The 13888-nt window shown below is 41.5% G+C and overlaps 1 protein-coding gene across 3 annotated transcripts in view; it reads left to right on the forward strand.

Annotated features, from left to right (window-relative positions):
* The window catches only part of IGSF3 (immunoglobulin superfamily member 3), a 162042-nt gene extending 148154 nt beyond the window's left edge, over positions 1–13888 (forward strand). For all 3 annotated transcript variants that reach the window (XM_060770566.2, XM_060770568.2, XM_060770567.2), the window contains 3 exons: positions 3932–4339; positions 8625–9050; positions 11748–13888. In XM_060770566.2, the coding sequence (XP_060626549.2) occupies positions 3932–4339; positions 8625–9050; positions 11748–11998 (1085 nt within the window). In that variant the 3' untranslated portion in view covers positions 11999–13888. The remainder of the gene's footprint in view (positions 1–3931; positions 4340–8624; positions 9051–11747) is intronic.

Consider the following 13888-nt stretch of genomic DNA (forward strand, 5'->3'; position numbering starts at 1 on the left):
GTGACTCTGAAGGGACCGATCCCACCAAGCTCTTCTTCTCATACAGCACATTCTTGCTCTGGAATTGTGTATGTTTTCTCATGTCCTTTATTCTGCCTAAAATCTTAATTGTCCAATTCTGACTGAACACTCTTAACTTTCCAACCTCACTTTCCTTATGAAACTATAAAACAAAATGTATGATTCTGTTCCTGTTACATTGTATATCCTGTATCTACTAGAGACTTCCTGTAAAAGCACATGTGTATAGGAACTTCTCTCTATTCCCATTTGTAAGTCCTCACTGGAAATCCAGCAGATCAGCAGTGTCCACATATTACTTTCAGGGTCAGAGCAATGTGCTTCTCTATAAAAGCTGCATGAATGGAAGAGTACTGCTAAAATCATGTCCTTCTTGTGGGCAGCTGTGACTGTCCACTGGAGAAACAGCATACTGGACTAGATGCAACTTTGGTATGATGCAGCAGGGTGTTCGTAAACACACAGTGGTGTTCCCAAGCAATTCTCCCACTACTGTTATGTCTGAACTCCCATAACCAGGCCACATCCAGGATTTCCTGTCTCTGTTACACAGAAACAGGTTATGTGGCAGATAAACTAAGGCAGTGTTTCTCAACCTGTGGGTCCCCAGGTGTTTTGTCCTACAACTTCCAGAAGTCCCAGCCAGTTTACCAACTGTTAGGATTTCTGGAAGTTGAAGGCCAAAACATCTGGGGACCCACAGGTTGAGAACCATTGGACTAGGGTTTATGGGGAAACCTAAAACCTTTGTAAATGTTTTTATTTTTAACTATGGGACTCTAGAGTTTCATAGCCCAGACGTTCTCCTGGAACTGTGTTCATTTCCCTGTGTGCTCCAAGACTCTTTGGCAAAACAAAACTGTCCTCTTGTTAGGTCTTTGAGGCAATATCCTTTGGTGGATGATTTGAGGCAGTCTTGTTCATTTGAAAAATCTCTACCCCAAATTCTTCTTCCCTCTGCTTCCCCCTTCCACACAATTCAGATTTTCTTGCTGCCTAGTTCTTGACATGGTTTGGATCCCTGATCTCTATTCTGACCTGCTTAGTCCTTTTACTAACAGAGGACACCTCTGTCTAAAAGACTGTTTATTTCCTAGACAGGAGAAAGAAAAAGGGAGTGTTGAACAAATCAATGAGCTGCCCGCCAGCAAGTAGAGAGACAAGATAAAGATAATGTCTATTATAGCACAATAAATGGGGAGTTTGTCAAATTTCCCCCAGCCATACATTTCTCAATGAGTTTTTCTGCCATCAACATAGCCAGGGGATACTGGGAGTTGTAAAAAAGAGATGTTTCCAAACTCTGGAAAAGTATGAGATTTTAGTATTCACTGAGGTTTGGTTCCACTCATGAATACCAAAATACATTAATGCTCAAGTAAGTGTTGTCCTTTACATAAAACATCAAAATCAAGTTTTGCTTTCGGGAATTTTATTTGGCATGGCAATATTTTCAAGTCATGGATGTTGGGATGTATGGGTATAAATTCCATGGATATGATGGGCTGACTAAAGGTATAAACATCTTGTCCCTTACCAAAAAGGGAAAGCTGTATACCTATTTTATTGTATTTTTTCCTGACTGTCCCAGAACAGTTGAGAAAGAGGAAAGATCCACAAATTTCACACAGAAAGAAAAGAGGCTGTAGGAAGGACTGACTACTCTTTCACCTTAGAGAAATCATTATTTTGCTCAGTATTACTGAAGCTCCCTGGAGGTGCAGCAGATTAAACCACTGAGCTGCTGAACTTGCTGGCCGAAAGGTTGTATTTTTTATTCGGGGAGCGGGGTGAGCTCCCGCTGCTAGGCCCATCTTCTGCCAACCTAGCAGTTTGAAAACATACAAATGTGAGTAAATCAATAGGTACCACTTCTGCAGGAAGCTAATGCGCTCCATGAAGTCATGCCAGCCGCATGACCTTGGAGGTGTCTATGGACAACGGCAGCTCTTTGGCCTTGAAATAGAGATGAGCACCAGAGTCAGACACGACTAGACTTAATGTCAGGGGAAGCCTTGACCTATACCTATTGCTGAAGCACAATATAAGACCTCCAAGCACTCAGGCTGTGAACTTCCAGGTGACATATTTTTCTGGATTTCTGTACATACTATACCCAGTGCAACAGTCAAGAATACAGGAAGTAAAGTTTGGCCCATAGTAGTGCTAAACTGTATTCAGAGTTTCAGGTAGCATGTGGTGGCATTCCATGCATAGAGAGCTTTCTAAAGTTTTACTCTTCATCCCTTCATTTTAACATGGAAGGACTTTAAATTTTACTTCTATAGAACTAGAATAGATGCAGTGGACTAGAAAAGTCATGAACTGGTCTCTGCTTAGCATTGTAGATAAAATTCAGTCATTATGAACTATTATCTAATTTTACTTTGAATTTTTGCCCTGTTTTCCCTCTAGCAGCAAATGTGTTTGCAACAGCTAACATCATTTGTTAAAATAAGGTCCAAAGCAATACCAAGAGACCACATAATTAAAAAAATAAATTAACATAATACTAAGCTAGCAGATCACCATGCAGCTGCTCTGGGTGGGAAGCTGTGTCCTGTTAAGACCTGCTGTAAGGGAAGTTCATAATCCCTCGTTGAGAATCTGTGCCTGGCCCAAGTATTCTGGTTGGTACACTTGCAATCCCTAAATCAGATTAGTGGATGTTGTGTCTGCAGGCTTCTCTCACCTTCACCATATTCAGTGTGTCTTTTCCATTCATCGCACACAAGATAATTCCTGTTTGTCCTTTAGGTTTCAGAGCCAAGCGAACAATGAACAAAAGACCAAGGAACGTAATGGCTTCAATTCAGCGACAGCAGTGGTTCCCAACCTTGGCTCCTACAAGTGTTTTGGACTTCAGCTCCCACAACTCCTAACAGTTGTTAAACTGGTTGGGATTTCTGGGAGCTGAAGTCCAAAATACCTGGAGTACCAAAGGTTGGCAAAGATACAGAATGGGGGAAGCCTGGCTCGAGAGCAGTACGTGCGAAAAAGATCTTGGAGTCCTCGTGGACAACAAGTTAAACATGAGTCAACAATGTGATGTCACAGCAAAAAAAGCCAATGGGATTTTGGCCTGTATCAATAGGAGTATAATGTCCAGATCCAGGGAAGTCATGCTACCCTCTATTCTGCCTTGGTTAGACCACACCTGGAATACTGTGTCCAATTTTGGGCACCACAATTGAAGGGAGATGTTGACAATCTGGAATGTGTTCAGAAGAGGGCAACTCAAATGATCAACGGTTGGGAGAACAGGCCCTATGAGGAGCAGCTTAAAGAGCTGGACATGTTTAGCCTGAAGAAGAGAAGGCTGAGAGGAGACATAATAGCCATGTATAAATATGTGAGAGGAAGTCATAGGGAGGAGGGAGCAAGCTTGTTTTCTACTGCACTGGAGACTAGGATGCGGAACAATGGCTTCAAACTACAAGAAAGGAGATTCCATCTTAACATTAGGAAAAACTTCCTGACTGTGAGAGCTGTTCAGCAGTGGAACTCTCTGCCCCGGAGTGTGGTGGAGGCTCCTTCTTTGGAGGTTTTTAAACAGAGGCTGGATGGCTATCTGTCAGGGGTGCTTTTAATGCGATTTTCCTGCTTCTTGGCAGGGGGTTGTACTGGATGGCCCACAAGTTCTCTTCCAACTGTATGATTCTATGAATCTCTTGAGCTACAGTAAACCTACACAAATGGAACTTACTTAAATGTTTACTTACTAATATCCATTAATTCAAAGGGATCTATTGTTGGAATAACAATCAGAGGGATGTTTTAAAGAATTGTAGATAACAGAATGAAAAGTAAATGTAATATACTTCAAAATTGAAACTTCAGAAGACAAAAGGTTACCATTTTGATTCTGTTCTGTTGCCAAATAATTATTGTCTTTCTGTCTTTTTTCCAGATGACCTTTTGGAAGTGAACCAGAGCCAGAAGAACCTCACAATTTTAGAGAATGAATGGGTGACATTAGAGTGTTTTGTCACCAACCGGAGCAGCCACACTTCCCAGTTATCGGTGGAGTGGTATGTGTGGAAATCTGGCCACCCGGAGAAAGAAGCCGTGGCCAAGCTGACCCGCCAGGGCACCTTGCTATATGGAGATCCAGCAGCCTTGAATGACCTGAAGCGCAGGATGCGCTTTGAAAGCCCCGCTCCAGGCTTGTACCTGCTCACTCTACAGAACATGACTGCGCAGGACAGTGGGACTTATGATTGTCGAGTGGAGGAGTGGCTACTGGATCCCACAAATAAGTGGTACAAACGGGCAGCAGAGCTGTCTGGACTGACAACAATTACAGTGAAGCAGCCAGGTAAAGTATTTAATCCACCAGTGGGAGAGTGGGAAGAACAGTGTCGGGAGAAATGATCACTTACTGCTCGGTGCAAGTTAACGTTTTGGGATTGTAAACTCAGACATTTAGTTACCATTGCCATCTAAAACATGCAGTTGCCATGAAGTGACAAACCATTTGTCATCTAGGTGTCAAATCAGCTTCTGGGTTTGAAGAAATAAATCTCTCTCCCTGTAGATCATAGCACTATAGTGTAGTTTCTGTAATATGACTCCCAGAGTTGATAATGTAGTTTGCTAATTTGTAGTCACAATTGCTTATTATAGGCACGTTGAAGTGAGAAAGAGAAATTCTCATGAATGTGCATGTGCAGCAAACTTTTGCTGAGGAGGGGAGATTTTGAAGGAAAATACGTAAGTTATCTGGAAGTCAGCTCAGCTCAGGACTTCAAAGCACTGCCTTCTTGGGTGGGAAAGTCTTTCTACCTGAGAAGGACCAGCTGTGCCTCAGTTCTCTTTCTCTGCTCTTTCTCCGTTCCCTTTCATATATTTTTTTTTACTGCACACATGTGCAGTCATTGTTTTTTCTGGGTTTTGTGAGTGAGGTTTTTCCATTTTGTGTGGTTGTCATTGATCTCAAATTATTATTATTATTATTATTATTATTATTATTATTATTATTATTATTAGATGCATCAAAAGATTAGTACATGGCAAACAAGATCACTATGCTGGCTTTTGTATTCAATCACACATCAGGCACTTCCCAAGTGTCTAGGACTGTGTGATATATTGGCGAATAATGCGTGTATATCCAAGTATGGTGGTCTTTTGCAGCTGACAGATGGTAATTTCGTCAGTGCCAATTGTTTTTAAGTGCAGGCCAAGATCTTTAGGCACTGCACCCAGTGTGCCAATCACCACTGGGATCACCTTTACTGGCTTGTGCTAGAGTCTTTGCAATAGAAATTTTTTCTTGGTGTGGGAGAGCACAGGATTGTATATTTTGGCAAATGGTAGATTTACGTGAAGCCCATGGATTGACAATAAATCAGATAGGATTGGCTTGTACACAAGGACACACAAATGGACAAATATGAGCATTCTGGAAGAAGCCTGCGAATGTAATGTGCCGAAAAGTAATCAGATCAATTCAATGGCACATTATAATTGCACGTGTAAACCAGTTAAGGAGCTCTTTGGTGTCTATACTTACTTGTCAGGAGTCAATTTTTCAGTCAAGGGCCAATCTGCCATTAACTGGTACAATACTTATTATTATTATTATTATTATTATTATTATTATTATTATTATGTTTATTTATAATCCACTTTATCTCTCCCAAAAGAGACTCAAAGGGGCTTACAAGTAAAAGTATGACCTCATAATTAAAAATATACAAATATGCAAATGCTAAAACAGAACTAAACATAACTATTTAAATTCACAGATAAATCAATTAAAACATATTCAAATTAAAAATAATGTTAAAAGCCATTTTTGCACATTCAAATATTTATATTGACCACAGGAGATGGTTTCCAACATCCTGTCTTCATTTTTCAGCATTGTTTCCTCAAAGCATGCTTCAGGTAGCTAAACTAATGGAAGAGTCATTTCATTTTGATTTGGGAATATGGCTTATATCTTTTTCTTTTCATAAATTATCATTGATTTGTTGTGACTACATAGACTTATGGAAGGCAATTCTCTAATCTGGAGAGTTTCTTGGATGTTCAGGTTAAAAAATGCATCTCAGGATGTACCAGAAATGCAAAATAGGGCAAAAAAGGTAGCTCTGAAAAAAGACAAAATGACTAGTGAAACCTGAGTGTGGAAAATTTGACAAGTGAACTACTGACAACCCTGTTCTTCATGATGGAAACATTTTAAAATAGATAAAATGAAAATAAAGAGCTTTTTAAGAGATAGGAAAGTACATCACTTCTGGAGTATCTTAAATTTAGACTGCACACATCTTAACAAGGGCTTATGGCTTTGTAGCAAGAATGAAAAGATAAAATTTGGTCTATGAAATACCATTTAAGTCAGAGCAGCTGCTCTTAGGTGCCTCACATTAATGCGGTGTGTCTCAGCAGGATTTAGGTCTGTGAAACATTCATAATACAGTTCACAAATATCAGCAGACTGAATAGGATTTGGCAGGGCTATAATCCTTGTGGTCAGGATTTGTACTCTGAAGAACGAGCCAACTCCCAGGAGAATATGAGAATCTTATCCCTGGCATCTTTGCTGGAGAATCTTCATTCTGGCTGCTCTGGTGGAAAGAAAAAAGATCTAAGATCTCTGGGGGAGGATTGCCTCCAGGCAATAAGAATTGAGAATGTTGCACACGTTATTGCTAAACTTCCGGATTTTCCTTTGGGCAGAAATTTCTCCAATGGCCTCTTAGGAGCTTCAAGATAAACAAAGGAAATTAGAGGCAGACCTTATAGTTACTTCTCAGCTGAGTGCAATAGGTAGAGTGTTGGGATCCAACCTCGCACTGCCCAAGTCTCAAGCCCTCAATTTAGTTAGCTTAGTATAGACTAAGGGTTGACAGTTGGGAATGTATCTATTTCTTGTATTGTCGAAGGCTTTCATGGCCGGAATCACTGGATTGTTGTAGGTTTTTTCGGGCTATATTGCTATGGTCTAGAGGCATTCTAGACCATGGCCATATAGCCCGAAAAAACCTACAACAGCCCACTATCTATTTCTTCTCTCTTTCTGCTCTCATTCTGATTGGTTGTTTAAAATGGATACTTTTCTACTCCAAGCTTTTTTTGAATCTGATTTCTGCCTTCTTACACTTGAGTATGGAGAGTATGTGCTGTGTGCTTTGAGATCTCTCTCTGCTTGTGTGTCAGGAGAGATGTAGTGATTGGTGTTTTGCCCTCTCTTTGAAACCTTAGAAGAGATGAGTGTTAGAGTAGCTCAGACCCAGTTCTTGATTATTAAGAAATGCCATTATTTCTTATTTTTGTAAATAAAACTTTTGTGATTTTTAAGATTGGGCTCTGCAGGTTTGCCTCCTAAGCTCTGAATTCTTTATAGTCACATCACACAGCACTTCACACTCTACTCTCTAATGAGCTGAATGCTCAACTTTTGCATCTTGTTTATGTTTTTGGATTCTCTGCTATATTTTAAGATAAATTTCCCTAACAGAAAAAAAGATAATTAATTTAATTTTAGTATGCTTGGGGCTCATGAGAATAGTATTCGAAGACATCACCACCTTAGATACCAGCTTGTTTACCCCTAACTTATAGCTAGTACATTTGTGTGGCAGGATGTAACATATGATCAGTGATACCCAAACTAGTTTTCATTTTGGTCCTTTAAGGCTTCAGCTCCCAGAATCACTGGCCATTGGTCATAATGGCTGTGACCTCTGTGAGTTAAGCTCCAAAATGTCAAGAGAACCAAATGTAAAATATTATTGACCAAGAACATGTTTTAGCTGTGTTTTGATCACAGTTCATGTCACATGAACTGTTTTCTGCTTTCTATGGCTTAACATACACCAGAAATTACATGAGTGGCCCTGTGTGGCAAGTAGCCCTCTTGTCTAAACCCTGGTTACAATCCTCCCTCATCCAATTAATAATAATAATAATAATAATAATAATAATAATAATCTTTATTTATACCCCGCCACCATCTCCCCAAAGGGGACTTGGGCGGCTTACGTGAGGCCAAGCCCAACAGTACATTACAATAAAATAAAACCAAAGTACAAAACAATCAACACAATAAAGTAAATAAAACATGAGAATACAATAAACAATATAAAATAATACAATGAGAAATCATTCACAATCACAATGACAACGAGTGCTATCACAAGTTTTTGGGGTGAATGGCAATCTTGTATTTCTTTTTGGGTCCCTCCAGATACATCGCAACACTACAGTACCAAACATGCATGATGAAATTCCTTTCCACAGTAAATGTCTTGATTGAGACGAGGCCAGTCTGCTAATGCATCAGACCTTGCAATCAAAGAGCCTTTGAGACATTACTCCATAGCTTTAAGACTCCTCTCAAGCCATCGGATTCTTCTGTTATCCTTCCCTTCATGTTCTAAATGTTTTCAGTCTATCCATACAGCCTGCTCTTTTCTATTCTTGTTTTGATCCCTGACCCAAGGATAAGAAGGAACCCTGGCAGGCAAATTTGGTTTTGCACTAGACACATTTCAGGGAGCTGTTCTTCCAAAGGGAAGCTCAGCCACAGCTTTGCATTTGTGCCATGAGAGAAGCTAATTCGTCTCTTTCCATGTTTCAAAAATCCTCAGATGTCGCGCTGCAAGTAGATACGACCACAGCCAACATCACAGTGCCAGAGCAGGGACATTTTCATTTGGATTGCAATATCCTGTCGCTCTCCAGCCGGGAGTCCCGCTTTGCCGTGACATGGTTCAGCATGAAGACAAAAGAGAGAGGTGGGCAGACCAGCCGCAAGAATGGAGAAGAGCGGGAAACGTTGTTGAAAGTAGGGCAGGACTCCATCTTCAGTCGAGAAGCCAACTCCTGGGAAGGCAGGCTGCGCTTTCAGAGGCTCTCAGCAACGCTGTATCGACTGACCGTGCTGCAGGCAGGTGCTATAGATACTGGGAACTACTCGTGCCGGGTGGAAGAGTGGTTGCCTAATCCCCGAGGGATGTGGTACAAGCTGGCTGAAGAAGACTCTGGCCCTACATCCGTTTATGTGCAGGACACAGGTGAGCTGATGGTGACTTTCCTTTGTGGGAGATGACTAGGCAATATCAATGGTAATACAACAAAAGAGCAAGTTGAGCAGGGCTTGAAAACATTGTCTTTGTGGCACTAGGGCTTTCAGGATCTCCTACTAGTATGGCCAGAATTATGAATTTTGATAGATCATCTCACAGGCACGTCCGGCGGGGACGAGAGAGCGGGCCTTCTCGGTGGTGGCCCCCCGGTTGTGGAACACCCTCCCTGCTGAAGTTAGACAGGCGCCCTCCTTGATGGCCTTTCGTAGGAGCCTGAAAACATGGCTCTTCGAGCAGGCCTTCAACTGAGTGTTATCATTGGAACGACTCTGGAATGGACTATGACTATGAAATCGACTATGACCCCAGGATTGGACGAAGCGGATTTTTAGCATAAGTATATGTTATGTAGTAGTAGTTTGGTATGTATTGTCGTGATTTTCTGTACACTGTCTTTTCTATGTTGTTGTTCACCGCCACGAGTCGCCCCTAGGGCTGAGAGTGGCGGTCAATAAATGCAAGAAATAAATAAATAATAATAAATAAATAAAAGTAACTTTTCTAAGCCGTAATTTAGCTGAGTGCTAAAATTCCTCAGCTGTTCCTAGGTTATTAAGGCCCTCCTGGTGGTGCAGTGGGTTAAACCACTGAGCTGCTGAACTTGCTGACTGAAAGGTTGGTGGTTCAAATCCAGGGAGCAAGGTGAGCTCCTACTGTTAGCCCCAGCTTCTGCCAATCTAGCAAATGTGAGTAGATCAATAGTTACCTCTCCTGTGGGAAGGTAATGATGCTCCATGCAGTCATGCTGGCCAAGTGACCTTGGAGGTGTCTATGGACAACGCTGGCTCATTGGCTTGGAAAGATGAGCACCACCACCCAGAGTCAGACACAACTAGACTTAATGTCAGGGTAAATCTTTACCTTTATCTTTTTCCTAGGTTTCCTAATGGAATGGATCACAAGCTAGAACTTATTTAAGAGAGATATTGACAGGTTGGAATGTGTCCAGAGGAGGGTGAATAAAATGATTAAGAGTCTGGGAGAACAAACCCTATGAGGAGTGACTTAAAGAGGTGGGCATGTTTAGCCTGCAGAAGAGAAGGCTGAGAGGAGACATGATGGCCATGTATAAATATGTGATGGGAAGTCATAAGGAGGAGGGAGCAAGCTTGTTTCCTGCTGCCCTGGAGACTAGTACACGGAACAATGGCTTCAAACTGCAGGAAACGAGATTATACCTGAACATGAGGAAGAACTTCCTAGCTGTGATAGCTGTTCAGCAGTGGAACTCTCTGCCCCGGAGTGTGGTGGAGTCTCCTTTTTTGGAGGCTTTTAAACAGAGGCTGGATGGCCATTTGTTGGGGGTGCTTTGATTGCAATTGTCCTGCTTCTTGGCAAGGGGTTGGACTGGATGGCCCACAAGGTCTCTTCCAACTCTATAATTCTATATTCCTAAAAGAGTACAGCCTTCAGTCCAGGTATTTAGCAGTGAAGGCTGAAGATTGCTATGAAAGCAGTCACCCCCATCCCCCAGTATACTGGACTAATTTTCAATATTCCCATTCAGTATAGCCAATGGTTAGGTGTCTGGATTGCACTCAATACCCTGCGTGTGTTTAGGACATAGTCAAGTTCTGATTTTATTTATTTATTTAGTATATTTATACCCTGCCTTTTCTCACCCCGAAGGGGACTCAGAATGGCTTACAAGTTAAATGTACATACACTATATTATATTATTAGCAAAGCACAATATTGGCATTGTATATTAATATATTGTACTATACCACTATACTGTAATATTAGTATTACGTGTAATATATAATATAGAATTAATATTATTATATTGTATTATTATTATAAGTATTATATTGTATTACAGTATATTGTATTGCATTATAATTTTAGCCATGATAGCTAAAGCATTCCTGCTCTTGTTCTTTCCCTTGATTCATATTTGTATATATTTATAATACTCCAGATGTGATGGATAACAACCTTTGTTCAAAGGTTGAGTTATTCTTTTAATAAATCATGGGTAAGAAAGCAGATGAAACAATACAGTATGAAGACTATCCAGTTACAGGGTTAGAAGTAAGAAAACAAACCAACAAAAAGCAAAAATATTAATTGAATTTATTGTCAAAGGCTTTCATGGATGGAATCATTGGGTTCCTGTGAGTTTTCCAGGCTGTATGGCCATGTTCCAGAAGCATTCTGTCCTGACATTTCGCCTGCATTTATTGCAGGCATCCTCAGAAGTCGTGACTTCACAACCTCTTGAGGATGCCTGCCATAAATGCAAGTGAAACGTCAGAAGAAAATGCTCCTGAAACATGGCCATACAGCCCGGAAAACTCACAGCAACCCATTAATAAATGAGTCACCTGAGGGCTGAGAAGGGTGGTATACAAATAGAGTAAATAAATAAATAAATCAATAGAATTTACAAAATATGTTAGAAACCTCCAGATACTTAGTACAATTATGAAAATAAATTGAATAATGTGCAACTTTTTCTTCTGGCTTCAGCCATGGTCCACTGTACCATCACAAGATTGTTCCTAGTCAGATGTGGACAATAGCTGCCTTGTTTCATGGCTCCAAGGCTAATAATGTACACAGCAAATTAAATTTTGTGGCCCTGAAAATTAACCTCCTTCTTTCTTACCTTTTGTCCCACAGGCTCCTCTCTGCAATCGGTCATCTGCTCCAATGACTCCCTCTTCTACTTCGTATTCTTTTATCCCTTCCCTATCTTTGGCATCCTCCTCATCACCATCCTGCTGGTGCGTTTCAAAAGCAGAAACTCCAGCAAGAACTCGGAAGGCAAGAACGGGGCGCCCTTGCTGTGGATCAAAGAGCCACACTTAAACTACTCGCCCACTTGCCTGGAGCCTCCTGTTCTCAGCATCCACCCGGGGACTATAGATTAAGCGCAGGAGATGTCGAAAATGAGGTGATGATGCACCTGGAACCCAAAGGAAGTGTGTTTTGTTGTCCTTTGTATTCAGCATCTGTACTTTGGATCCCAGCTCAGCTCCACAGTGGGGTTCCTCTCACCTTTTGAAACTAGAGGAACTTAAGCACCCCAAAATGCCTGTGAAGACCCAACAAAATTGCTGAGAGGGGTGTAAGGTTCATGTTGTTCACTGTATATAGTGGGTTTTCTTATCGGATCCCTCGCAAACCATGGGTTCTCTTCATTTGCCCTTTGGACTGTAATTCTGTTGCTCAAAGGTGTATTCTTGTATTATGCTGAGGACAATCCCCAGAGTGTACTGATTTTGATGGGCCTCCAGTTGTGCCAAAGTGGGGCACACAAAAGAGTTTGAATAAGTTTGTTTTTGATTAGTTGAGCTCGGCTTGACAACGGTTGGTACTAGAAAAGAGTCAGAAAGAATTGGACTGCTTGCCTGCTGATTTGAAGGAAATCGAACCCGAACCACTACCTGCCAAGCACGAAGTGGTTGACATTTTTAGCCAAGTTACATAGCAACCCTGCAGCTTCCAGCTTTTTCTTGTTTTGAAGACTCGCAAGTGCAAAAAGGTTGGCTTTGCTCTTTCAGAAAGCTTGGCTTTGCCTTTGGCTTCTTGGCTACATTGTCTGAGCTTTGACAGTCTGACAAAAGCCTGTATGGGTCAAAGAGGCAGGAAATTCTAGCCTTGAAGCCCCAACTCATCATTGCTGCCTATACAATTATCTTTCCCTAAAACATCATATGGTTTTCCTCTTGCATTTCATTAAACCATACTCCCCAACTTTGGAGAGACTGCAGGGACAAAAACCTGCGCACCTGATTCTGAAAACATTTGGATTGACCAAATCCGTGATTTAGGAAGTGGGGAGAGGAAGACGACCTTGTTGTATGGCGAATGGCTGTGTAAGGTTACTAGGATGTTGTAACACAGGGCTGAGAATGTGTGGATGTACTAACTTTGGTTTCACGCCATCTTCCTGTTCGATTGCGCCAACTTTTCTAAGGAAGCGACATCCCAGGCAAGAGAGCATCTGAATGGGTTTCTCTTCCTTCCTGTTTCATGCGTGTGCCATTTTGTTACTTCCCGTTTAATTTTCCAGGTACAGTGCTCTTCACTTTCACCCACTTTGCCCCCATTCAACACAGCCCTGCAAAAACGTAAGTGGACACGTTGGGGCCAAAATGGCTGTTCTTTCTGTGAAAGACAAGGAGTTCCCAAAATCGGGGCTCAGTTCAGGGTGAGTGCCTACTTTCCACCAAAGGAAGCCAACTGCTTTCTCCTGCTGCACAGGAAGTGCTTGCGATACCTGATGGACTGACTCCGACACTCCTGATCCTAGCTGCTGGCAAAGGCAAATATATTTTCTAGAAAATTAACTGTTCACGGTCTTCCTAAAAGTCTTCCTGGTACAGCTTGTGATTACCTTTTTCATAAAATGGTTGGCTCTTCTGGAGGGGACTGGGGATGTCAGCCATACATGCCAGCGTATTCTGCTGCCTGGGCAAGAGAGGGTGGGCAGTAAGTGGAAGTGGCAACAGAGCAGACTCTTCCCAAAGAGTAAAACATGGTTACAGGTAGCTTTGCCCCTGTTTGGAGCACTCTGGAGATGAAACACATTACCTTAATCAATGGTGCTTTATAAGTGGCAAAAGTCCATGCAGAAGTTGTTTTGTTTTGTTTTGTTAATCGATATGCTCTGCCAGGAGAAGGATGTGCATGTTCAACTCATTCACTCTAGGGCTCAATTCATTGTATTTACGGTTTTAAAAAAAACATCTCCTTTCCCCATAAAGGATGATTTTGTAGCATTCCAATAAAGCATCCAGAATGTACCCTGGACCAAA

This window comes from Anolis sagrei, chromosome 3 (genome assembly GCF_037176765.1).
Source record: "Anolis sagrei isolate rAnoSag1 chromosome 3, rAnoSag1.mat, whole genome shotgun sequence".
Lineage (NCBI taxonomy): Eukaryota > Metazoa > Chordata > Lepidosauria > Squamata > Dactyloidae > Anolis > Anolis sagrei.